This window comes from Phyllobates terribilis, unplaced genomic scaffold, assembly GCF_046119375.1.
Source record: "Phyllobates terribilis strain yellow unplaced genomic scaffold, ASM4611937v1 Scaffold_260__1_contigs__length_2691941, whole genome shotgun sequence".
NCBI lineage: Eukaryota > Metazoa > Chordata > Amphibia > Anura > Dendrobatidae > Phyllobates > Phyllobates terribilis.
The window spans coordinates 1,378,237-1,404,261 of record NW_027363020.1 but is presented as its reverse complement, the minus strand read 5'-3'; the positions used below and the strand labels follow the sequence as shown (position 1 = coordinate 1,404,261).

General features: G+C 49.7%; 1 protein-coding gene across 1 annotated transcript in view; it reads left to right on the top strand.

Annotated features, from left to right (window-relative positions):
• The window catches only part of LOC141219304 (uncharacterized), a 119,696-nt gene that overhangs the window by 63,930 nt on the left and 29,741 nt on the right, over positions 1–26,025 (top strand). The window contains exon 4 of the mRNA XM_073666075.1: positions 1,184–2,086. Coding sequence (XP_073522176.1) covers positions 1,184–2,086 — 903 coding nt within the window. The remainder of the gene's footprint in view (positions 1–1,183; positions 2,087–26,025) is intronic.

Sequence of the window (26,025 nt, the reverse complement as noted above, 5' to 3'; positions counted from 1 at the left end):
TCCTCGCTTCGGAGGCGACTCAGCCCAGGCTCGGGGCTTCATAAATCAGTGCACCCTGCACTTTGAACTATTGTCCCACCAGTTTAACTCCGACCGAGCCAAAATTGCATTCATCATGTCCCATCTCACCGGGGAGGCCCTGGCCTAGCTAAATCCTCTATGGGAGAGAGGAGACCCCCTGGTGTCCAACTTGCCTGCTTTTCTCACGGCTTTCCGGAAAGTCTTCGACGAACCCGGACGGAAGACCTCATCCGCATCATCGTTGCTACGCCTCTGTCAGGAAAGTCTCACCGTGGGCCAATATGCCATACGGTTCCGTACCCTTGCCTCGGAGCTGGCCTGGGATAACGACGCTCTGGTTTCCGTCTTCTGGGAGGGTCTGTCCGGCCGTATTAAAGATGAACTTGCCGGTCGGGACATTCCTACCACTCTCGATGACTTAATAACTCTTGCCACCCGGATTGACCTACGGTTCCAGGAGCGTGCCAGAGAGGTCACCCGTGAGAGGAGGTTACCACGTCTAGCTCCTACTTTTCAGAAACCCGTCACTCCTTCTGTCTCTAACCAGGTACACCCTCCTGAGCCTATGCAGGTCGACCAGACCAAGATGGTCAAGACCCGTCAGGACTTACGCCGTGCCGAGGGGACCTGCTTCTACTGTGGCAGTAAGGAGCACCGGATCCGTGCCTGCCCGGAGAGGTCGGGAAACGCCTGTGTCTAGGTTCGCTCAGAGAGGTCCACCTAGACAAGAATAAATCCTCTCCATCCCTGCTGTTGTCAGTTTCAATCGTCTACGGGGAGAACCGTTATTTCGAACTAGCCCAACTGGACTCTGGAGCAGCCGGGAATCTTATTTCACAGTCCGTGGTAGAGAAATACCGCATCCCCACCAAACCTCTGGCTGTACCCTTGTCTGTTGCTGCCGTGGATGGGGGGCTCTTACCACGCCCCATCCAACTCATCACCGAATCCATTACTCTGCAGGTGGGAATGCTGCATTCTGAAAGTATCTCCTTCCATGTTCTGCCTGGACTCTCTCACGCCCTCTTGCTAGGCCTACCTTGGCTCCAGAAACATGCACCCGTTCTTGACTGGCAGACCGGAGAAGTCCTTCGCTGGGGACAGGGCTGCCATAAGACCTGTCTGGTTCCCGTTCATCCCGTCCGTCCTTCTCCTACCCCAGCTAATCTACCTGGACTTCCGATTCCTTATTGGTCTTATGCTGATGTCTTTAATAAAAAGGAGGCAGAGACACTACCCCCTCATAGACCATACGACTGCCCTATCGACCTGTTACCTGGTACTTCTCCTCCCCGTGGGCGTATTTATCCATTATCCGCTGCTGAGACCCGGTCGATGTCCGAATATATTGAGGAGAATCTGGCCAGGGGATTCATCCGGAAATCTACCTCCCCGGCGGGAGCAGGCTTCTTTTTCGTCAAAAAGAAGGACGGCTCTCTCCGTCCCTGTATAGACTATAGAGGCCTTAACCAGATCACGGTGAAGAATAAGTACCCCCTTCCGCTCATTCCGGAGTTATTTGATCGTCTGAGGGGGGCTAGAATCTTCACCAAACTGGACCTCCGTGGGGCGTACAACCTGGTTCGTATCCGTCAGGGGGATGAATGGAAGACGGCATTCAACACCCGGGACGGCCACTATGAATATCTGGTAATGCCCTTTGGCCTCTGTAACGCTCCTGCCGTCTTTCAAGAGTTGGTCAATGACATCTTCCGGGACCTTCTCTACTCCTGCGTAGTGGTGTACCTGGACGACATCTTGGTCTTCTCTCCTGATCTCCAGACTCACCGGAGGGATGTTCGTCAGGTCCTGCTCAGGCTCAGGCAGAACCATCTCTACGCTAAATATGAGAAGTGCCTCTTTGAGCAGACCTCGCTTCCGTTTCTGGGCTACATTATCTCTCAGACCGGCCTACAAATGGATCCTGAGAAACTGTCTGCCATCGAGAAATGGCCCCGACCAGAGGGGTTGAAGGCTATTCAACGGTTCATGGGCTTCGCCAACTATTACCGCCTCTTCATCCCGCACTTCGCTTCCCGGCCTGCCCCAATTTCCGCGCTCACCCGTAAGGGTACTAATCCCAAAGAGTGGCCGCCCGAAGCAGAGGAGGCCTTTCTTTCCCTAAAACAGGCCTTCTCTTCCGCCCCGGGGCTGCATCGCCCGGACGGCAACAAGCAGTTCTTCCTGGAAGTTGACGCCTCCTCCTCTGGAGCCGGAGCGGTACTTACTCAAAAATCATCTTCCGGGAGAATGGTAACTTGTGGCTTCTTCTCCAAACTCTTCTCCTCTTCTGAGCGCAACTATTCCATAGGAGACCGAGAGTTATTGGCCATCAAGCTGGCGTTGGAGGAGTGGCGTTACCTACTCGAGGGGGCTCTTCATCCGGTAATAATTTACACTGACCACAAGAACTTGGCTTACCTCCAGCATGCCCAGAGACTTAACCCGCGCCAAGCCCGGTGGTCCTTGTTTTTTGCTCGCTTTGATTTTGATCTTCATTTTCGCCCGGCTGACAAAAACGTCAAAGCAGACGCCTTGTCCCGATCCTTTCTGGTGTCCGATCTCGAGGAAGAACCTAAACATATCATCGATCCCGCCAGAGTAATGTAGGTGGCTCCCGTGAGTCTAAATCGTCTCCCTCCCGGTAAGACGTTTGTTTCAGTACCTGTTCGGGAGAAGATCCTACACTGGGGCCATTCGTCTAAACTAGCTGGCCACGCCGGTCAGAAAAAGACCCTCCAGCTTATTGCCCGGCACTATTGGTGGCCTACCCTGCACAAGGACATAATAGACTTTGTTTCTGCCTGTGTGTCCTGCGCCCGCAACAAAGTCCCGAGACATCTGCCAGCCGGACGCCTCCTTCCGCTTCCTGTACCTGCTGCCCCCTGGCAGCATATAGCAATGGACTTTATAACTGATCTCCCCGTCTCTGCCGGTTGTACGGTCATTTGGGTGGTCGCTGACCGCTTTTCCAAGATGGCTCACTTTATTCCCCTGCCAGGCCTTCCGTCTGCACCCGAGCTGGCTAAAGACTTTATCCGCCACATCTTCCGTCTTCATGGCCTGCCCCTCCACATCGTGTCGGATCGTGGGGTACAGTTCACCTCACGTTTCTGGAGAGCCACTTGTAAACTACTAGACGTCACCCTGGACTTCTCTTCCGCTTACCACCCACAGTCCAATGGTCAAGTGGAGCGGATCAATCAGAACCTGACCAGTTACCTCCGGCACTTCGTTAATGCCCACCATTCTGACTGGGTGGATCTCCTACCATGGGCCGAGTTCTCTTATAATAATCACGAGAGCGAATCCTCCTCCAAATCCCCGTTTTTTGTAGTCTTTGGTCAGCATCCTCGGATTCCTTTTCCTGTCTCCACCTCTGTGGACAACCCGGCTGCGGAATCTCTCGTTAGCAAATTTTCCTCCATATGGGAGAGTACCCGGTCCGCACTCCTTCTGTCATCCGAGCGTATGAAAAGACACGCTGACAAAAAACGCCTGGATCCTCCACAATTTCGTCCAGGAGATAAAGTCTGGCTCTCATCTAAATATGTTCGACTCAAGATACCTTCTTACAAGTTAGGGCCTCGGTTCATCGGTCCTCTGGAGGTCATCAGTCAGATCAACCCGGTGGCCTATAAATTGAAACTCCCGGCCAACTTACGGATCCCTAACTCCTTCCATGTATCTCTCCTCAAACCCGTGGTGCTTAACTCTTTTTCCAAGTCTACAGGTACGCCTCCTGCTCCGGTTTCTGCTGAGGACGAGTTTGAGGTAGAGAACATTCTTGCCACCAAAAGGGTAAGAGGAAAGACCTTTTTTCTGGTAGATTGGAAGGGGTTTGGTCCTGAGGAGAGAACGTGGGAGCCCCGGGAGAACATCCATGCCCCTCTCATCCTAGCTAAATTTCTATCTGGCCTAAAAAAGGGGGGGCCTAAAGGGGGGGGTACTGTAGTGCCGGCGTCCCTGCCCTCTGCTAGGCAGGGACGCTGTTCCCCTCACCGCTCTGCTCCGTGCCCGGCGTCCCTCTCCCGCTCTGCTGGCAGCGCGCGCTCCTTCCCGGCCACTGTGCTTAGGGCGCGCGCGCGCACACTCCCTCCCTCTTAAAGGGGCCGCGCGCGCCGTCCTAAGGAGTCCCCGGCCAATGGCCGGAGGACTTTACCATATATAAGGCACCTCCTCCAAAATGGAGGTGCCCGAGCAATGTTGTTGCACCGTTCTACTCTGCTTCAGCCCTCAGGTCCCGTTGCCAGTTACCTGCCAGTTACCTGCCAGATTCCTGCCAGCTTGCTGTCCTAATCCTGCCTGATTTCCTGTTACCTGCCTGCCTGCCTGAGGTCCGACGGTCTGCCTTACAACTCCGGTCAGTCTGTCTAAGGACCAACTTGCCCGCTCACCTGGGAGCGCACATCAGCTACCTGCCTGCTTGCCTGAGGTCCGACGGTCTGCCTTACAACTCCGGTCAGTCTGTCTATGGACCAGCTTGCCCGCTCACCTGGGAGCGCTTCTCCGCTACCTGCCTGCTTGCCTGCCCGGAGGCTCCGCTGTCACGTGCTGTGACCACCAGCTATTCCAGACTCTTGCCCGCTCACCTGGGAACGCTTCTCCGCTACCTGCCTGCTTGCCTACCTGGATGCTCCGCCGTCACGTGCTGTGACCACCTGCTATTCCAGAGACTCTCGCTTGCTCACCTGGGAGCACACATCCTCCATCTGCCTTGCTAGCCTACCTGGAGGTTCAGCCATCACAGGTCGTACCTACCCCTTACCTAGAGACTGCCCCGGTCACTTGCCGTGACCTCCAGCCCGTTCTTCCAGAGACTGCCCCGGTCACTTGCCGTAACCTCCAGCCCGTTCTTCCAGAGACTGCCCTGATCACTTGCCGTGACCTCCTGCCCGTACACCCAGAGACTGTCCCGGTCACCTGCTGTGACTGCCTGCCTGGTCGCCACCCGCTCCCTTACAAGGACCGCTCCCTTGTATAGTAGCCCAGAGGTTCCGCCTCCCAGACCCGTTACAGACTTCCAGTCCTGTCTGCCTGCTTGTCTTCCCTTCAGCCCGACAGTCTGTCTCCTGCATCCGCCAGTCTGTCTATGGGCAAGTCCACCTGCCAGTACCTGCCTGCTACCTGCCGTACCTGCTAGCCAGCTCACCTGGGAGCGCTCACCTGCTACCCGCCTGCTAGCCTCCCTGGAGGCTCCGCCATCACTTGCCGTAACCACCTGCCTGCCAGCCAAGAGACTCTTACCTGTTCACCTGGGAGCGCTCACGTGCTACCCGCCTGCTAGCCTACCTGGAGGCTCCGCCGTCACTTGCCGTGACCACCTGCCTGCCAGCCAAGAGACTCTTACCCGCTCATCTGGGAGCGCTCACCTGCCACCCGCCTGCTAGTCTACCTGGAGGCTCCGACGTCACATGCCGTGACCACCTGCCTGCCAGCCGAGAGACTCTTACCTGCTCTTCCGTCACTTCCCGTGACCACCCGCCTGCTCACCCAGAGACTGCTACCTACCTGTTGTGTCCACCCGCTACTCCGGTCAGTCCCAGCTATCTGACCCGTGGGAGCCACCTGCTCTAATACAAGGTTGTCTTCAGTATAACACCTGCCCCTCGGGGTCCATCCTTGTTCCAGGGCACAGAGGTTCCACCACCCGGCCCCGTTACACCAATATATATTTTATGCACCTGTCTCGACTCTAGTATCAGGCCCTTCTCTCCTTTCCTATGGCCATCTCCCTTTGTTGTTCTCCACACCAAATTGCACAAGTTGCTTGACGTATCTCACTGACATCATCATCCAAAGCCTTCTAAGGTCCACATAGACACACATATGGTGTCTGAGTATTCAGTCTGTGTGGTCAGTTGCCATTTCTCTTGGAGTTTGCCATCATCATTTCCCTACAACATCTCTTCAAACTCCGGTGATTTTTAAAACTTGCATATATTACTTCTCAAACTTGCTGGTTAACCAATATTTGCTTTCAGCATTTTGAACTGTTATTTAAAGATTATTCACATAATGCTGAAATTATCTCTACAGTCACCAGTGGTTTCTACAGCTAGCATCTATTGCTCTTCACACCTGCTCGTTAATTCATTGTTTGCTATTTAGAGACTATTCACTGTTACGGGTCCGGGTGGTGGAACCTCTGTACTTCGGTGCAAGGAGGGACCAGAGGGGCGTAACTAAGTGCCTACTCGGACCGACCCAGGTCACATGGCAGCTTAATTGACTCCGTGAACCAGGGAGGGACCGGGCAGGTGAACCAGATGCCACTCTGGGACCGACCTTGTGTGAGAGCGGGTGACTCCCACGGGTCAGATGGCTGGGACTGACCGGTACAGCGGATGAGCATGGCAGGAAGGCTGTCAGGTGATCTGGGTAGAAAAGCAGGCAGGCGTGGCTGATAGCCAGACAGGTGCTCCGGGTAGGCAAGCAGGCGGGTACAACGGATAGTCAGACAGGTGCTCCTGGTAGGCAAGCAGGCGGGCAAGGCAGGTAATTGGCTGGTGCTCCGGGTAGGCAGGCTGGCGGCACGGCAGGTAACTGGCAGGTGCTCCAGGTAGGCAGACTAGTGGGCATGGCAGGTAACTGGCAGGTGCTTTGGGTAGGCAGGCTGGCGGGCACGGCAGGTAACTGGCAGGTGCTCCAGGCAGACTGGCTTGCACGGCAGGTAACTGGCAGGTGCTCTGGGTAGGAAGGCTGTTAGACAGACTGGCAGGCAGGACTGTTAGACAGACTGGCGAACAGGACTGTTAGACAGACTGGCGGGCAAAACCTACAAAAGACAAAAAATATATCTCATACCCTACCATCATTATATATAAATGTAAAGCAAAGTTGCATATGAAATATGACTCACCCCCTGGGCCGTGGGGCACTCGGAACCGGACTTCAGGGCAATGCTGGGAGTAGTAGTGGTGACCCGGTCCCGTGGCTCAGGGTGGTCAGACCAAATGCTGTGGCAGTGTATTTGTAGGTTTTGAAAGTCCGACTAAGCCACCCGTGGATTGCGGTCAGAGAGGACCGCCGCTGCAAGGCAGACCGCTGAGGCTGATGTAGATATGCAGCGCAGGGATAGGATAACTCCCCACGGGAAGAGTGTAGCCTCAGGGCTGTGTTATAGGATGCTGGGGGTGATTATGCAGGCGCAGCAGAAATCACACAGAGTCCAATAATGCAGTTCATGGTCTTTTACTGCAGATATTATCACTGACCCACCAGGAGTACAGGGTAGGAATGGACCTGGGTGTCTGAGGGCATTCGGGCAAGTTCCACTGGTCAGGGTGAGTGGGTAGGCCTACCGTTCTCTCTCTGCCCTTGCTGACTATATCCCCCTTTAGTGGTATGATAGCCCACGTCCCTGAGCTGGCCGTGTACTACGCCTGTATGGCTTGCGACTCGGGCCTTAGGTACCTGTTGCTTCTCTGTGCTGTACCGGTCCCTCTGTGTGGCGGAGCCTCCAGGCTTCTTAGGCCAAGGGACCTGAAATCCCTTGCTGGTTGGTTATCTGCTGCCGGGCTTGCAACCCTGACAGCCTCGGACCCCAGTGTCCGGTTGTGTAGTTCTCTCTCTGCCAGGACCGGCTCTCGTCGCCTCTGTCCCTGGCTTGCTGTTCCTCCTTGCCTCCTGGACTCCTCAGCTGCGGCTGACCTGTCCCTCTCTTCTGGGAACCCTTCTGAATGCTTCAGAAGTGGGTCCTGGTCTCTCTAACCCTGCCCTCAGTTCCAGCTTTTATAGGGGCAGCCTGCTCCCGCTACTGGCCTGGGACAGGAAGTGCTGCATGCTAATGGTCCCTGACCAGAGAACCTCCCTCCTGCTCTCAGACACAGCCTTACAAGTTTGTGGCATCCAGGCCTGGGGTGACACATTCCCCCCTAGTAAAGCTTAGTACTCCGGGACTAAACAAGAAACACGAATACAGGGTATAAATTATAACATAAAAACAGGGAAAGAAATAACAAACAACACCACATATTGAGTTCTTTAGGTCACAGTGTGGTCTGTGACCGGGTGTCCATTTCACCCAATAAGGCGAAGTCTTAAACGGTGCGGGGACCTGTCCAAAGCAAACCCCAAGCATTGGCCCTAGGCGTGGCTGCAAGGTGAAGCTATCCACTTTAGACCACACGGGGCCACGCCAGACAGGTTTTTCTTCCATGGCCGTCTTCGCAAGAGGCACCAAGTGCAACTATTTACAATGTAGTTCTGGTTATCCAAAGTTCATAACCTGTCAGTCCATATATCTAGAAAAACTGGAGAAAACACTATTAGTTACAGGTAACAAACATGTTAAATATATACATGGTACATTTAGAGCTTGTACTTATATCCTCCAGCGAGCTGGTGTTTGTCCCCTAGTGCTCCTGGTTGACCTCCGTAACCCACTGTCTGGTGGTGGACCAACCTGGCTTTCCCCACTATCATTGAGGGTACCGCTACTAGCGAGGTTCATAGGCAGGGCAGGCAGCTGTGCGCAGGTTCTTTGGCTTGCCGCAGGCATGGCAGGCTCACTGTCAGCAGAGGTTTGACTCTCCTGGGCTGCTGGCATGGGTTCTTCTGCCTCTGGGGCTGCTTGCTCTTCTTGTTCTTCCTGCCCTCCTGTAGGCTCCTGCTGGGTAGGCTGAAGGAAGTGTAGGACGGGTACCACTATTGCGCCATTTATCTGAGTCCAGGTCCGGGGGAACTCTCCGAGAACCGTGCTGATCATCTCTTCCTTGTCCTCTGCGGGTTCAAGGTCATCTTGATCTTCACTTGGACTCTGTAGTTGCTCGGGGCACCGTTTTAGGTGGTCTCTGGAGACGGTGCTAGTGGTTTCTCCTCCATCCTTGGTAATCACACATACCTTCGGGTTGTTGTGGTCGGACTGCAGTACTGTGTATGGGTTTCTCTCCCACTGGTCATCCAGCTTGTGAAGCCTTCTCTTCCGCTTCAGGACCTGCTCACCAGGTTCCAGGGGACCAGCAGGGGCGTGTTGGTTGAAGAGCCTCTCTTGCTTTTCTCTCGCTTGAGCCATACTCCTCTCCACACTCTCCTGTACCTTCTTGTACTGTAGCTGCCGTTCCGTATCCCAGTCTGCGTCTGGGGAGGTGTCCTCGGGTGTCAGGACTCCCATCTCCAGGTCTATCGGTGGCTTACCTGGTCTTGCTTGCATCAGGTAAGCCGGGGTGCAATTTGTAGCATTCACCGGGATATGGTTGTACAAGTCAATCAGGTCTGGCAGCTTCTCCGGCCACAGGCCGCGTTCTTCCAGGGGTAACGCTTGAGGAGATCGATGACGATATTGTTCATTTTCTCACACAGCCCGTTGGTTTGCGGGTGGTAAGGTGTGGTCCGAATCTTCCTACAGCCGTAGAGGTTGCAGAACTCCTGGAATACTTCAGCCTCAAACGCTGGACCTTGATCTGTCAAGACTTGTTCCGGATACCCATGTGGACGGCAGAAGTGTTGCTGGAAGGCTCTGGCCGCTGTTTGGGCTGTCAGGTCTTTAACAGGAACCACTACCAGGAACTGGGAGTAATGGTCCACAATTGTCAGGGCATAGACGTAGCCAGACCAGCTTGGAGCCAATTTCACATGGTCCAGAGCTACCAGCTCAAGAGGCTGCCTGGTGACGATGGGCCTCAAGGGTGTCTGCTGGCTGGAATGGTCCTTCCTTCTGAGGTGACATGGGCCACAGTCCCTGCTCCACTTCTCGATGGCCCTTCTCATGCCAACCCAGTAGAACCGCTCTCTCAGTAGGAACTCCAGTTTCTTCCACCCGAAGTGTCCCGCTCTGTCATGGTAGGCCTCCAGGACCATTGCTGCATCTCGTCTTGGGACCACTATCTGCCAGGTCAGCTCATGCGTCCGGTGATTGACAAGCCTTTTGCACAGCTTACCCTCGTAGAGGAATAGCCTGCTTTTCTCCTTCCATATCTGCTTGGCTTCCTCTGGAGCGTCCGGGCCAGGGCTAGCGTCTTCCTGGGTTAACATGTCTTTCACCAGGCATATTGCAGGGTCGCTATCTTGCGTTTCCGCCCAGCCGTGGTGGGGTAAGGGGTTGAACATGACGGTAGTTAAGTCTTTGTCTCTTACCCCGTGAGAATACTGAGTGGCCCCATACCGGTGGAACGCAGGGAGCTCTATTTCCTCCAGCTCTTCCGAGTCGTCTTCTCCTTCAGGTAGGTGGGGCATTCTTGATAGGGCATCAGCGTTGGTTCTGCCTGCCCGGTATTTGATTGTGAAGTCATAATTGGATAGCCGGGCCATCCACCGCTGTTCTAGGGCACCTAGTCTTGCATTGTCCAGATGTGTCAACGGGTTGTTGTCCGTGTACACGGTGAACTTTGCGGAGGCCAGGTAATGCTTAAACCGTTCTGTGACGGCCCACACCACTGCCAAGAATTCTAGCTTGAAGGAGCTGTAATTCTCCGGGTTTCTTTCAGTGGGCCTCAGCTTCCGGCTGGCATACGCGATCATCCTTTCTCTGCCCTGTTGGTTCTGTGACAGTACGGCTCCCTGCCCCACATTACTGGCGTCTGTGTGGAGGATAAAAGGCTGGCCATAATCGGGGTAGGCCAGGATCTCATCCCCCGTGAGGGCCATCTTCAACTGGCGGAAGGACTCCTCTTCTGGCTTGTCCCACTTGAAGGGTGGCTTGTGACTTCTGGATTTAGATTGCCCTATCAGGAGGTCCTGCATAGGGGCTGCCATCTTAGTGAACCCGGGGATGAACCTTCGGTAGTAGGCTACCAACCCGAGGAATTGCCTCACTTCTTTGATGTTAGAGGGGCTTGGCCAGCTCTTGATGGCTGTAACTTTGTCGGGGTCGGGGGCTACTCCTTCTGCACTCACCACGAGTCCGAGGTATTGGACCTTCGGTTTTAACAGGTGGCACTTTGAAGGCTTCACTTTCAGGCCATAGCCTGCCAGGGCTTCGAACACCTTGGCCAGGTGCTTTAGATGGTCCTTGTAAGTCTTCGAATAGACGATCACGTCGTCCAGGTAAAGGAGGACCGTCTCGAAGTTTCGGTGCCCTAGACAGCATTCCATCAGCCTCTGGAAGGTCCCTGGTGCGTTGCAGAGCCCGAAGGGCATACAGTTGAACTCGCTCAATCCCATCGGGGTGGTGAAGGCGGTCTTCTCCTTGTCAGCCTCTGCCACAGGAACCTGCCAGTACCCGCTAGTAAGGTCCAAAGTAGAGAAGAAATTAGCTGGTTTTAGAGCTGCTAAAGACTCCTCTATCCTAGGTAACGGGTACGCATCTTTATGGGTGATACGATTGATTTGTCTATAGTCCACGCACATTCTCATGATACCATCTTTTTTTTACCAAAACTAAGGGAGCTGCCCAGGGGCTACAGCTATCTCTAATGACCCCAGCTTCTTTCATTTCTCTCAGCATACCCTTGGCATTCTGATAATGTGCAGTGGGTACAGGCCTGTGTCTCTCTTTTATTGGTGGGTGGCTCCCCGTGGGAATATGGTGTTCTATCCCTCTTACTCTGCCGAAGTCTAGCGGGTGTTTACTAAAGATTCTCTCGTACTCCTGAACCACCCGGTAGACTCCTTGTTTTTGGTGCAGGGGAGTGGAGTCAGCACCCACATGGAGTTTCTGGCACCAGTCCTCCTTTTGTTTCTGGGAGCCATTACCCTCCGCCTGTGGAGATGGAGGCAACGGCTCCACGGCCCTGATAGCTTTGTGCTCAACAGCACACAGTTTGGCAAGTGTAGCGCACCTGGGTAAGTGTACCTCCCTCTCCCCAATGTTGAGAATGCGAACGGGCACCCTCCCATGACGGACATCAACCACCCCCTGGGCTGTCAAAATGGTGGGCCTGCTGTCTGAGTACATGGGTTCTACCATGGCTTGGTAGTCTCTCCCTCTTAACCCGATTGCAGTCCGACACCAGATCATCATTTCACTTTTGGGAGGCATGGCAATGGGGAACAGGTCGCTCATCCTCACGCTACCAATCTCACCACCAGACAGTTCTACCTGTTGCCGCCTCATCAGGGCTCTAATTTCTTTCTGGAGGACCCTCTGTTGGCTGGAGCTCACATTCATCGCCACCTGCTGCAAAATCATAATTACTTCTGAAAGACAGTTTTCAATCACCTTAGTACCCACAGTTATTTTAGGGTGACTCTCACGGCGATCAATGTCCACAATGATCACTCCCTGTGCCGGCAATTCAACCATATCAATCTTAATGGTCATCTCTCTGAACCCCACTTGCGGCACAGGTTGGTCATTGCTGGCGATGAGGCTTAAGTCATCATTTGGATAGCGGGCCATGTCAGCGTCACTCCAGTACCGCTTGAAAAGTACGTAGGGGATGGCAGTCACTTGAGACCCGGTGTCCAGCAGTGCACTCATGGGGATACCGTCCAGCACTACGGGTAAGACCGGGCGTCCCCCCACGTACTTATCACGCCAATTAGACGGGCCTGATGACCTTATGCCTGAGGGTTGGCCCTCTGCCCCAGGTCGGACCCATTTAAAGTACAGTACCTTGCTATGTGTCCTGGCTGACTGCAACGGCGGCAAATCGGCTGTCCATCCTCAGTGTAGCGGTCGGTGGGCCTCCCTCTGAACAGCGGAATCCTCCTCTGTCGACGCCACGGGACATCCTCCGGACTGGAAGCCAGCTTGATTGGTCTTGACGGTTCCACCTGCAACGACTATACGGTCCTGGTCAATGCAGCCACACTCTTTGTTAGCTCCTGGACCTGATGGTGCAGGGCTGCAGGCTGGGATGGATTTAGGGCCTGTGCATCAGCCCCCACAAGGTCTGCGGGGTAGGGCGCTACTCCCTGGTGGTAAGTGATGGCAGGGCACCGGGAAGCTACAGCGCCACCTGGTGCGGGTTCTCTGAGCACCCGGATGGCCCTTTCCTTGAACTGCGCAAAAGTCAAATCGGGGTTCTGTAGTACCATGAGGCGCAGCTGAGTCCTGTGGGCGCTGGACAGCAGACCTTCTATGAACTGGTCAGTCAACAGTTTATCAGTGTCCTGCACGCTACCAGGGTCAGCTTGTTTGATAGCTCTCAGGGCTTCTTGCAGGTTCAAGGCATAGTCTCTGATACTATCCTGGGCCCGCTGCTTACAGCCATAGAACCGCATTTTGATTTCTGCTGAGGTACGAGTATCAAAGGTACTCCACAGCCGGGTCAGAATATCCTTTACAGTCCTTTTCTCCTCATCTGACCATGATTTCACTTCCCGCTGGGCTGCACCGGTTAGCTGCCCCGTCAGAATGCTCAGTTTCTGTTCTTCTGTCAGGGGATAAACTTTTAATAAACTGTGCAGTCTTTCCCTAAAGTCAGTTAAGGTATGGGATTCCCCTGAGTATTGGGGCAGCCAGGCTGCTCCGGGGATGTAGGGCATAGAGAACGGCATCACCGCTGCTGCAGCCACGCTGGTTGTAGAAGGCCCCTCCGCGTCCGTCATCTTCCTCCCCCCTAGTTAAGCGTGGCCTACCTTCCGACAATCCTCTTCTGTAGGCCGCGGCTCCGCTGGTGCTGCTCCGGACGAGGACCTTGCGTCGCGTCCTGGTGACGTCAGCGTCGCCCTCTCTCCCTTCCAGGACCTTGCGCAGCGTCGGTACGTAGGGCGGGACCTCAAGTCTCGCGCGGCTTGGACGTCCACGCCCCTCTTCTTCCCGCGTGGCGTCCTGAAGATGGCGTCCGATGGCGGGAAAAAGGCTGAAGATGGCGGGAAATGACTGAAGATGGCGGGATACGACCGAAGATGGCGGGAGACGGATCCGGATGGCGGGAAACGGCTCCGGAAGGCGGGAAACCTCTTTTTAAGGTACGTGTACAGTCTTTATCAGGCGCGCAATACCTGTTTGTGGCGGGTTGGTCACAATCCTGCCGACTACGCCAAAGCTGACTCACCCCCTGGGCCGTGGGGCACTCGGAACCGGACTTCAGGGTAATGCTGGGAGTAGTAGTGGCGACCCGGTCCCGTGGCTCAGGATGGTCAGACCAAATGCTGTGGCAGTGTATTTGTAGGTTTTGAAAGTCAGACTACGCCACCCGCGGATTGCGGTCAGAGAGGACCGCCACTGCAAGGCAGACCGCTGGGGCTGATGTAGATATGCAGCGCAGGGATAGGATAACTGCCCACGGGAAGAGTGTAGCCTCAGGGCAGTGTTATAGGATGCTGGGGGTGATTAAGCAGGCGCAGCAGAAATCACACAGAGTCCAATAATGCAGTCCATGGTCTTTTACTGCAGATATTATCACTGACCCACCAGGAGGGACCGGGCAGGTGAACCAGATGCCACTCTGGGACCGACCTTGTGTGAGAAAGGGTGACTCCCACGGGTCAGATGGCTGGGACTGACCGGTACAGCGGATGAGCATGGCAGGAAGGCTGTCAGGTGATCTGCGTAGAAAAGCAGGCAGGCGTGGCTGATAGCCAGACAGGTGCTCCGGGTAGGCAAGCAGGCGGGTACAACGGATAGCCAGACAGGTGCTCCTGGTAGGCAAGCAGGCGGGCAAGGCAGGTAACTGGCTGGTGCTCCGGGTAGGCAGGCTGGCGGCACGGCAGGTAACTGGCAGGTGCTCCAGGTAGGCAGACTAGTGGGCATGGCAGGTAACTGGCAGGTGCTTTGGGTAGGCAGGCTGGCGGGCACAGCAGGTAACTGGCAGGTGCTCCAGGCAGACTGGCTTGCACGGCAGGTAACTGGCAGGTGCTCTGGGTAGGAAGGCTGTTAGACAGACTGGCGGGCAGGACTGTTAGACAGACTGGCGAACAGGACTGTTAGACAGACTGGCGGGCAAAACCTACAAAAGACAAAAAATATATCTCATACCCTACCATCATTATATATAAATGAAAAGCAAAGTTGCATATGAAATATGACTCACCCCCTGGGCCGTGGGGCACTCGGAACCGGACTTCAGGGCAATGCTGGGAGTAGTAGTGGTGACCCGGTCCCGTGGCTCAGGGTGGTCAGACCAAATGCTGTGGCAGTGTATTTGTAGGTTTTGAAAGTCCGACTAAGCCACCCGTGGATTGCGGTCAGAGAGGACCGCCGCTGCAAGGCAGACCGCTGAGGCTGATGTAGATATGCAGCGCAGGGATAGGATAACTCCCCACGGGAAGAGTGTAGCCTCAGGGCAGTGTTATAGGATGCTGGGGGTGATTATGCAGGCGCAGCAGAAATCACACAGAGTCCAATAATGCAGTCCAGGGTCTTTTACTGCAGATATTATCACTGACCCACCAGGGGTACAGGGTAGGAATGGACCTGGGTTTCTGAGGGCATTCGGGCAAGCTCCACTGGTCAGGGTGAGTGGGTAGGCCTACCGTTCTCTCTCTCTGCCCTTGCTGACTATTTCCCCCTTTAGTGGTATGATAGCCCACATCCCTGAGCTGGCCGTGTACTATGCCTGTATGGCTTGCGACTCGGGCCTTAGGTACCTGTTGCTTCTCTGTGCTGTACCGGTCCCTCTGTGTGGCGGAGCCCCCAGGCTTCTTAGTCCAAGGGACCTGAAATCCCTTGCTGGTTGGTTATCTGCTGCCGGGCTTGCAACCCTGACAGCCTCGGACCCCAGTGTCCGGTTGTGTAGTTCTCTCTCTGCCAGGACCGGCTCTCGTCACCTCTGTCCCTGGCTTGCTGTTCCTCCTTGCCTCCTGGACTCCTCAGCTGCGGCTGACCTGTCCCTCTCTTCTGGGAACCCTTCTGGATGCTTCAGAAGCGGGTCCTGGTCTCTCTAACTCTGCCATCAGTTCCAGCTTTTATAGGGGCAGCCTGCTCCCTCTACTGGCCTGGGACAGGAGGTGCTGCATGCTAATGGTCCCTGACCAGAGAACCTCCCTCCTGCTCTCAGACACAGCCTTACAAGTTTGTGGCATCCAGGCCTGGGGTAACACAAATATAGGGTACTTAGTGAACTATTTTTGATCAAAAAAAGTATACAAGCCGTCCCACCAGCGACAAGGTGACCCTAAATTGGGACGGTCCTACACTGTCTATATTAAAAACCTTACTGTATATCAAAGTTGAAGTAATGCATATAAAAGGGTAGACAAATAGAACCGGGTCCCAATATCAGACCACCTAAGCCCGTGGTAAGCTACATATATACTAACCAGCTCAACAAGGGGCATGCCACACCCCTAATTTGCACAGAATGCAAACAAGACAAAAAAACAAGCAATGTGAACTGAGGTCTAAGATGGTACACATGCAAGAAATAGGAGCATGTTCACACTAGCAAAAAGATGCAAAACCTACAAGAGACAAAAAATATATCTCATACCCTACCATCATTATATATAAATGTAAAGCAAAGTTGCATATGAAATATAGGGTACTTAGTGAACTATTTCTGATCAAAAAAAGTATACAAGCCGTCCCACCAGCGACAAGGTGACCCTAAATTGGGACGGTCCTACACTGTCTATATTAAAAACCTTACTGTATATCAAAGTTGAAGTAATGCATATAAAAGGGTAGACAAATAGAACCGGGTCCCAATATCAGACCACCTAAGCCCGTGGTAAGCTACATAGGCTGGCGGGCACGGCAGGTTACTGGCAGGTGCTCCAGGCAGACTGGCGGGCACGGCAGGTAACTGGCAGGTGCTCTGGGTAGGAAGGCTGTTAGACAGACTGACGGGCAGCACTGTTAGACTGACTGGCGAACAGGACTGTTAGACAGACTGGCGGGCAAGGCTGACAGGCAGCGGGACCTGAGGGATGAAGAAAGTGTTAGCACACAAAACAACAATCTTGCACAGGCACCTCCATTTTGGAAGAGGTGCCTTATAAAGGGGAAGTCCTCTGGCCATTGGCTGGGGACTCTTCAGGACGGCGCGCGGCCCCTTTAAGAGGGAGAGAGTGCGCCCTAAGCACAGTGCCCGGGAAGCTGCGCGCGGTGCGCGCCAGAGCAGCAGCAGGAGGGGAGCAGGAAGACGCTGGACCGGGATTGCGGCGGTGAGGGGAACGGGGTCTCTGCCCGGCAGGAGGCAGAGACGCCGATGCTACATTCACATTTAGCTGCAATCATCTCTGCATTCTCCTGTGACTTCTAGTCTGTCCTACTCTGCTTGCTTGCTTGTCGTCCAGCATAGCCTGTTGTCCTGGTCCTTGCCGCTGGGCCATCATCCTCGATACCTACACAAGTATTAAGAATAAGGGAGCATGACCTTAATTAAAAAATAAACGAATAAAACAAAATAAATTAAACACAATTCCAAAATGATGGTCTACATAAATGAAGTGACACCTTAACAAATACGATAATAAGCGCATGCATAATATAAAAAGACATAATAGAATGTTCTCATAATGAACAAGGCAAAAAATACAAATATCATATCATGTTACCCGTTATAGTATGCGCACGCATGACAACAAGCTTCAAAGCTTATGTCTACACCTTTTCTGTATATATGGAATAAATGAATCTATTTAACACAAATTGAAAGATATGTAAATTCATGGATGGATTGCGAACTTGCGGATTTTGGCCAAAATATTGACCAATACCTCATATGTTATGAATATGTATCTTCTGCACTTTTTTATTACAGGGTGCAGCCAGGCCCATCAGTGTTGGCATTGCAAACTGGGGTGTCTGTTCTCATGGGCTGCACTAAGATAGTACTGGGCAGCCCGCTTAATCGAATAGTATGGGCATCACTAATAGGCTATAAGCCAGATGCTGTGCACTACCCATGTGTGAACAGCGCCCTATACAAGCCATTTTTGTGTGCAATTTTAACGCTAAGCAATCACCCCCTCCATGAACTGGGTAGGTTGTGAGTGATGTCAGTATTTTGCACCTGTGTTTCCGGCATCTTTGTTGTATGGGCTTGCTGCATCCTGAGTGCATTAGTTCTTAGATCTGGGCAGGTAAACACTGTTGCCCCTTTTTTAGGTGTGTTTTTTTGTATATATGGAATAAATGAATTTTTTTATTTATTTAACACAAATTGAAGGATATGTAATTTCATGGATGGAGCAAATGCATACCGTAAGAATATATGGTATAATTTTATTGCACAAACACAACATCAATGTAATTCCATCCAAACTCACATGATGTAATATCCAAAGAGATATGAAAGGGAAGTTTAATAAATAAATGTACTAAAGTGATGTAAATCTATTAGATAAGAGAGAGAATTTTATAAACTAGAACCACAGTAATTATGTGATATAGTGTATAAAAAAAAATATAAAAAGGGAAGAAATTAAAGGGGTTGTCCACTACTATGGATAATGCCCCCAATGTATTTTTTATAGTGGAAATAAGATTATTTCTAATTACTTTGTCCTGTCCTTCTTTCCTGTGAGCAGCGCTATCGCCGGCCGCTCACAGGCATCATGTGACCCCCGGCTGCAGCCGGCTCTGACATCCGCTGATGTCACGTCAATTTCTGGCTGCAGCCGGTCATGACTCAGTGCTGCGCTCCCCGTGATGGATGCTGGGCTGTGGGTGGGGTTACCCCGCGCGTCACAGCTCATCATACACCGCGCACTTTCCAAATGAATGCAGGAGAGGGAAAACGCACGCTGGATGCTAACCCCACCCACAGCCCAGAATCCACCGAGGGAAGCGTGTCACTGATGTCATGCCTCACTTGACGTGACATCAGCGGAAGCAAAAGGCGGCTGCAGCCAGGGGTCACGTGATGCCTGTGAGCGGCCAGCGATAGCACAGCTCACAGGCAAGAAGGACAGCAGAAGGTAATTAGAAATAATCTTATTTCCACCATAAAAATGGGCATTTTAAATATTACCAAATAGTAGTTGGCAACTTCTTTAATGACACACACGGAAGAAGCATGGCAGTATAACCCATATAGGTTATTCAATATGTGTGATACAAGTGCAAATGTATGTCACACCATGTGTGTTACATGAATGAAAATGTATATAAAGAAGGGGCAAAGGAGTGAACAATACCCATAGATGGAATATGGACATACAGTTGTGCTCAAAAGTTTACATATCCCGGCAGAATTTTTCCTTTCTTGGCCTTGTTTCAGAGAATATGAATGATAACAAAAAAACTTTTTCTCCACTCATGGTTATTGGTTGTGTGAAGCCATTTATTGTCAAACTACTGTGTTTTCTCTTTTTAAATCTTAATGACAACCAAAAACATCCAAATGACCCCGATACAGGGGCAAAGGTGTGAATAATATACGTGGACAGAACATGGCAGCATAACAAACCAAATACAACCTATCTATATGTTACACGCACGCCGCCTAAGTTTAGATAGGGGCGAGATCGGTTACATGAATTCGTTGGAATCCTGGGGGAACCATTACTCAGGGCGACCATAGGCTGCAGTTTCTCTCAGGCACACGATAGATTCATTTGCTGACCAGACACATGTGACAAGAGTCTTCATAAACGGTAGAACAGTAACATTTAATGAGGCATGGCCAGTGCAATGCTAATGTTTCTTTGAGCAACAGGCTCCAGTAATAACAGTACAGTCTCCTTTGCAGCACAGCAGTACACAGTCTATTATCCGGTAGCACAGTACAGCACAGTTTTAATGCATACACAACCACAGGCTTTTCCTTCACAAGGACTCAATAGTACACAGCATTCTTTATCCTGCATGGAGATGGAGGGGGGGAAGGGTGTGATGAGGGAGATGATCTCTGTGACAATCTTCCTTCCAGTCCTTATCTTCCTGGCCAATAATACTCCACACTGTTAGCTCAGGGAGTCTAACTGACCTTTGTTTAGCTTCCCTCCTTACCTGAACTCTGTTCCTTGACTTCTGTGAGATACAGATCATAAGCCACCTTTCTTTTTAGCTGTGGCCAGACAGTAAACAACTTCCCCACAATCCCCCTGGGCATCTGCTAAAACCCTCCTCTTCTCCTGTGACTGTGTTAACCCCTCTAGTTGCTGGATGCTTCTGGAACACAACACTCCCTGTCTCCTGTGCTTGTGTTAGTTATAATAGTTGCTGAATGCAATTAAAGCAACAGCACTACTTCTGCATGTCACACATATGGCACTGATAAGTAATTAATAGAGAAAACTCCTACTGGTAATTTGTTGAGGCAGCACGATGGCTCAGTGGTTAGCACTATAGTCTTCCTAGTGCTGGGGTCCTGGGGTCAAATCCCACCAAGGCCAACATCTACAATGAGTTTGTATATTCTCTCCATGTTTGCGTGAGCTTCCTTGCACACTCCATAGACATACTGATAGGGAATGTTGCTTGTGAGCCCCAATTCTACTCTATGAAATCAGTTCATATTAGATGATGGCAAAAAAAGTTGATGAGAAGCTTCAATAAAGGAAATTGAAAATGCGACATGCTAAGGTTGCTAATTTATAAAAGAAAACCGTGATTATACCAGTTAGTGTATTACAATCTGCAAAAAACACATACATAGTAAAAATCACAAGTAGTCATACAGTACAGACCAAAAGTTTGGACACACCTTCTCATTTAAAGATTTTCTGTATTTTCATGACTATGAAAATTGTACATTCACGCTGAAGGCATCAAAACTATGAATTAAAACATGTGGAATTATATACTTAATAAAAAAGTGTGAAACAACTGAAAATATGTCTTATATTCTAGGATCTTCAAAGTAGCCACCTTTTGCTTTGATGACTGCTTTGCACACTCTTGGCATTCTCTTGATGAGCTTCAAGAGGTAGTCACCGGAAATGGTCTTCCAACAATCTTGAAGGAGTTCCCAGAGATGCTTAGCACTTGTTGGCCCTTTTGCCTTCACTCTGCGGTCCAGCTCACCCCAAACCGTTTCGATTGGGTTCAGGTCTGGTGACTGTGGAAGCCAGGTCATCTGGCGTAGCACCCCATCACTCTCTCTCTTGGTCAAATAGCCCTTACACAGCCTGGAGCTGTGTTTGAGGTCATTTTTCTGTTGAATAATAAATGATGGTTCAACTAAACGCAAACCGGATGGAATAGCATGCCGCTGCAAGATGCTGTGGTAGCCATGCTGGTTCAGTATGCCTTCAATTTTGAATAAATCCCCAACAGTGTCACCAGCACAGCACCCCCATACCATCACACCTCCTCCTCCATGCTTCACGGTGGGAACAAGGCATGTAAAGTCCATCCGTTCACCTTTTCTGCATCGCACAAAGACACGGTGGTTGGAACCAAAGATCTCAAATTTGACTCATGAGACCAAAGCACAGATTTCCACTGGTCTAATGTCCATTCCTTGTGTTCTTTAGCCCAAACAAGTCTCTCTGCTTGTTGCCTGTCCTTAGCAGTGATTTCCTAGCAGCTATTTTACTATGAAGGCCTGCTGCACAAAGTCTCCTCTTAACAGTTGTTGTAGAGATGTGTCTGCTGCTAGAACTCTGTGTGGCATTGACCTGGTCTCTAATCTGAGCTGCTGTTAACCTGCGATTTCTGAGGCTGGTGTGTATCCACCAGACTTCTGCACAACACAACTGATGGTCCCAACCACATTTATAAGGCAAGAAATCCCACTTATTAAACCTGACAGGGCACACCTGTGAAGTGAAAACCATTTCCGGTGACTACCTCTTGAAGCTCATCAAGAGAATGCCAAGAGTGTGCAAAGCAGTCATCAAAGCAAAAGGTGGCTACTTTGAAGAACCTAGAATATAAGACATATTTTCAGTTGTTTCACACTTTTTTGTTAAGTATATAATTCCACATGTGTTAATTCATAATTTTGATGCCTTCAGTGTGAATGTACAATTTTCATAGTCATGAAAATACAGAAAAATCTTTAAATGAAAAGGTGTGTCCAAACTTTTGGTCTGTACTGTATATGACAAGACAACCGAAGACTGTAATAATGTTGTAGGGTAGCAATAAGTAGCATAACCAAATGTATATCTGTTAGCAGAGGATTAATCCGCGTGACATCCAGAGTTTAGAACACAGAATGTAGGTTTATTCATATCCAGCATAGGCACAGCATGGAGTCTGGTGTTACTGCAGCATGAGGAAATCAAAACATATAACAACAATACAGGAAGAGAAGGAGGGGGCATCCTGTCTGTGTGAGTTTTTTTTTTTTAAACTAAACTTTGTTAACAACCTCACAATATGCACAACATATGAAACAGCACAGTAGTTGTTGCAATACACATACAGATTAATATGTATTATTCCAACACCCTCACTCAACAACTACTTATCCTCTTAGTCCCATTGTGGTTCTCAATTCTTGGAACCTAGCTCGTGGCAATTGCTTTGTCATAATGTCAGCTACCATCTTATCAGTTTCACAATAGACAAACTGAATTATGCCACGATCTATCAAATCACGTAGATGATGATGTCTGACGTCAATGTGCTTGGTTCTAGCACTGATCTTTCCACTGCATGCAAGTTTAATGCATCCTTGGTTGTTCTCATAAATCACCGTCGGCTGAGTTGTCGGTTTGCCAAGATCGTCCATCAATTGTCTTAGCCAAACAACCTCCTGGCTTGCATAGGCTGCGGACACATACTCCGCTTCTGTAGATGACAAGGCAACAGACACTTGTTTCCTACTAGACCAGGAGATTGAACTTTCTCCAACTTTAAACAAGTATCCACTTGTGGATTTACGATCACGCGAATCACCAGCCCAATCCGCATCTACATAGCCGATAAGTTCTAGATCTCCTGCTGCAGATAGTTTTAAATTTACATCTTGCGTTTCTTTCAAATATCGGAAAAGTCTCTTAACAGCATTCCAGTCTCTTTGGCGCGGTTTTTCCACATATCTGCAAAGGATTCCAACTGTTGTTGTGATATCCGGTCGAGTCATAGTTGATATGTATAGAAGTGCCCCCACTGCCTGACGATATTTCTCATTGTTAGGCAACAGGTCATCTTCTCCTTCCAGCTTCAGGTAGGATGGTTCCATTGGGGTTGATATACCTTTGGCCTCTGACATTTTAAACTGATTCAGAATCAAATTAATTTTTGCACTTTGGTTTAGAAGAAAACTTCCATCTTCCTCTCTCTGGATTTGGATTCCTAGATAATATGTCACACTTCCAAGGTCTTTTGTTTCAAAGTGCTGATTCAGAATTTCAGTCATTTTTCCAATTTCTGCGTCGTCTTGATGAACAACAATCACGTCATCCACATATAAGAGAATATACATCCACTTCCCATCTGTATATTTCGTATATAAGCACGGATCTGATTGACCTCTTTTAAATCCTTCTTCCAACAAGACTTTATTCATCTTGGTGTTCCATGCTCTTGCTGATTGCTTAAGACCATAGAGAGATTTTTGTAGTTTGCAAACAAGATTCTCTTCACCTCTTTTTACATAACCTTCAGGTTGAGTCATGTATAAGTCCTCCTCAATGTCACCATTTAGAAAGGCAGTTTTTATATCCAAATGCCTGACATACATCTTTTGTACAGCAGCTACAGCTAACAAAGCTCTGAACGTGGTCTGTTTAGCGACTGGAGCAAATGTAGCATCGTAATCTTCGCCATACTTTTGAGAATATCCTTTTGCGACCAACCTTGCTTTGAATCTGTGGACTTTACCTTCAGAGTCATATTTGGTTTTGAAGACCCACTTGCACTTGATTGCCTTTTTGCCCTTTGGTAGCTTGGTGAGTTTCCAAGTTTGGAGTTGATGAAGCGATTTGATTTCCTCATTAGCGGCATCGATCCACTTTGTTCTTTCATGGACAGGTAGTGCTTGCATTTCATCCCATGACTGCGGCTCTGACTCAGGTAGTGTCTTGACAATGTAGGATAGACGTTTAGCTGGTATACCTTTGTTTGATCTTGACGATCTCCTGATTTCAGATTCACCTGATTTTTCTGTTGTTCCTTCATTAGTTGAAGAATCCAGCCAGACCTCTACATCCTCCTTGTTGCTGTCTAGTAATTGTGACTTCAGCTGGACTACTGGCGTGAAGTCACAAAACTTGGGTGATACAAAGTTCTCATCAATCACTACATCTCTACTTATTGTGATCTTGTTTGTTTCTGGGTGTAGAATCCTATAACCTTTCTGGGTTTCGCTGTAGCCTACCAGGATACCTTCCTTAGCGTGAGATTCCCACTTAGTTCGCTTTTCTTTGGGAACATGTACAAATGCTTTACTTCCGAATATTCTTATGTGATGTAGTTTTGGCTTTCTGCTATTCCATTGCTCAAATGGAGTTTTCTCTCTAGCTTTACCTGGTAGTCTGTTCTGAAGATAGCAAGCTGTCATGATTGCTTCTCCCCAATATGCTGTGGGCAGATTTGCATCAAATAACATGCTTCTTCCACTTTCACATAGTGTTCGGTTCCTTCTTTCCACGACACCATTTTGCTCTGGGTTGTATGGTACAGTGGTCTGAAATAGGATTACATTTTTCTTTAAAATGCTCTGTGTCTCATTACTTGTATATTCAGTCCCATTATCTGCACGTAGAATCTTTGGCATTCTTCCAAATTTATTATATACTTCAGCTAGGTATATTTCAAGTTTCTCTGGAACTTCCTTCTTGCTGTGAAGCAGGTGGACAACTGTATATCTTGAATGATCATCAATAAATGTGAGAAAATATTTCTTCTTCCCTGGAGTCAGAGTGCTCATTGGACCACAGACATCTGTGTGTATTAAATCTAGTGGCTGTGCTGTTATTGTACTAATTCTCTTAGGAAAAGCTTTCCTAGACATTTTCCCTTTGATGCAGCTAGTACACTTCATTGTCTGGTTACATAGATCAATTGTAATATCCTCAGCTAGTTGCTTTTGGACTAACTTTCTTATTGCTTCTGGGTCTCTGTGTGCCAGACGCCTATGCCACACATGAATACAGTTTTTATGCTCTTCTTGTTGCGCTGTATACACACACTCTTTGCATTTCAGCTGATAAAGTTCATCTGTGATGTTTCCCTCTGCTAGTGTGTGACCTTCCTTTGAGATGATGCAGCTATCATGCTTAAATGTAACTTCATTTCCTTGTTTTGTGAGTTTCTTCACAGATAGTAGATTACTTTCAAGACTAGGCACATACAGCACATCCTTTACTGGGATCTTCCTGCTTTGTTTTGGTGAGATTTGACAATCAATATAACCATCTCCTATGCCTTCTGAAGTCATGTACTGACCATTAGCCATAATCACTTTCTCTGATTTACTTTGGTCAAGCTTAGAAAAGAAGTCTCTGTTATTAGTTATGTGACTAGTTGCTCGAGAGTCTATACACCATGCATGCTTTGATGTATTTGCACTGACAGTAAATGCAGTTTCAGTATTCACAGAATCATTTTCTCCAGATACAGCACTTTTAACCCTTTGATGACTGCTTTGCTTTTTCAGCTGATTCATTCTAGCTTTCCAGACTCTGCAGTCAGCTTTCAAATGTCCTGATTTCTTGCAAACAAAACATTCATGTGTTTCTTTTATGTGCTTCCTGTTATCAGTTAGGTTTTGTGTCTGTAAAGCAGATTCTGTGTTGCATTTCCTACTGTTTACACCTTCTGCCTTTCGCTTATATTCATCTATGAGCTTCCCCCTGACATACTCCAGTGTAAGCTCATCATCTGGACGCGCATCTAGTGCGGTTACAAGCGTATCATAGCTCTCTGGAAGGCCACTAAGCAGTAATGCGGCCACATGAAAGTCCTTTAGATCTTCCCCAATGCCTCTCAGGTGTTCTACAACTTCCAGAACACTTCTTATGTAATCCTGCATATCCTGACCTTTCTGTAGCTTAGACTGGTACAGGTTTCTCATGAGATAGAGCTTATTGCTTAAATTTATCCTCTCATGTACCTTTTGCAACTGCTCCCACATTTCCTTTGCAGTATTACATTTACACACATGCACAATCTGGTCATCATCTATACTGAGTGATATGGTACTTTGTGCTTTCTGATCCATCTCTGTCCACTCCTGTGGCACTGGGTCAGGTTTAGGCTCCTGTGTGTTTTTCCACGTACCTTCTCTTATCAGCAGCATTTTCACTTTGAATTTCCAGGATTGATAATTCTGGTTAGTGAGACTTGGCACTGTAAATTTCATGGAGCTGCTGGTGGTGGCCATCTTTGCT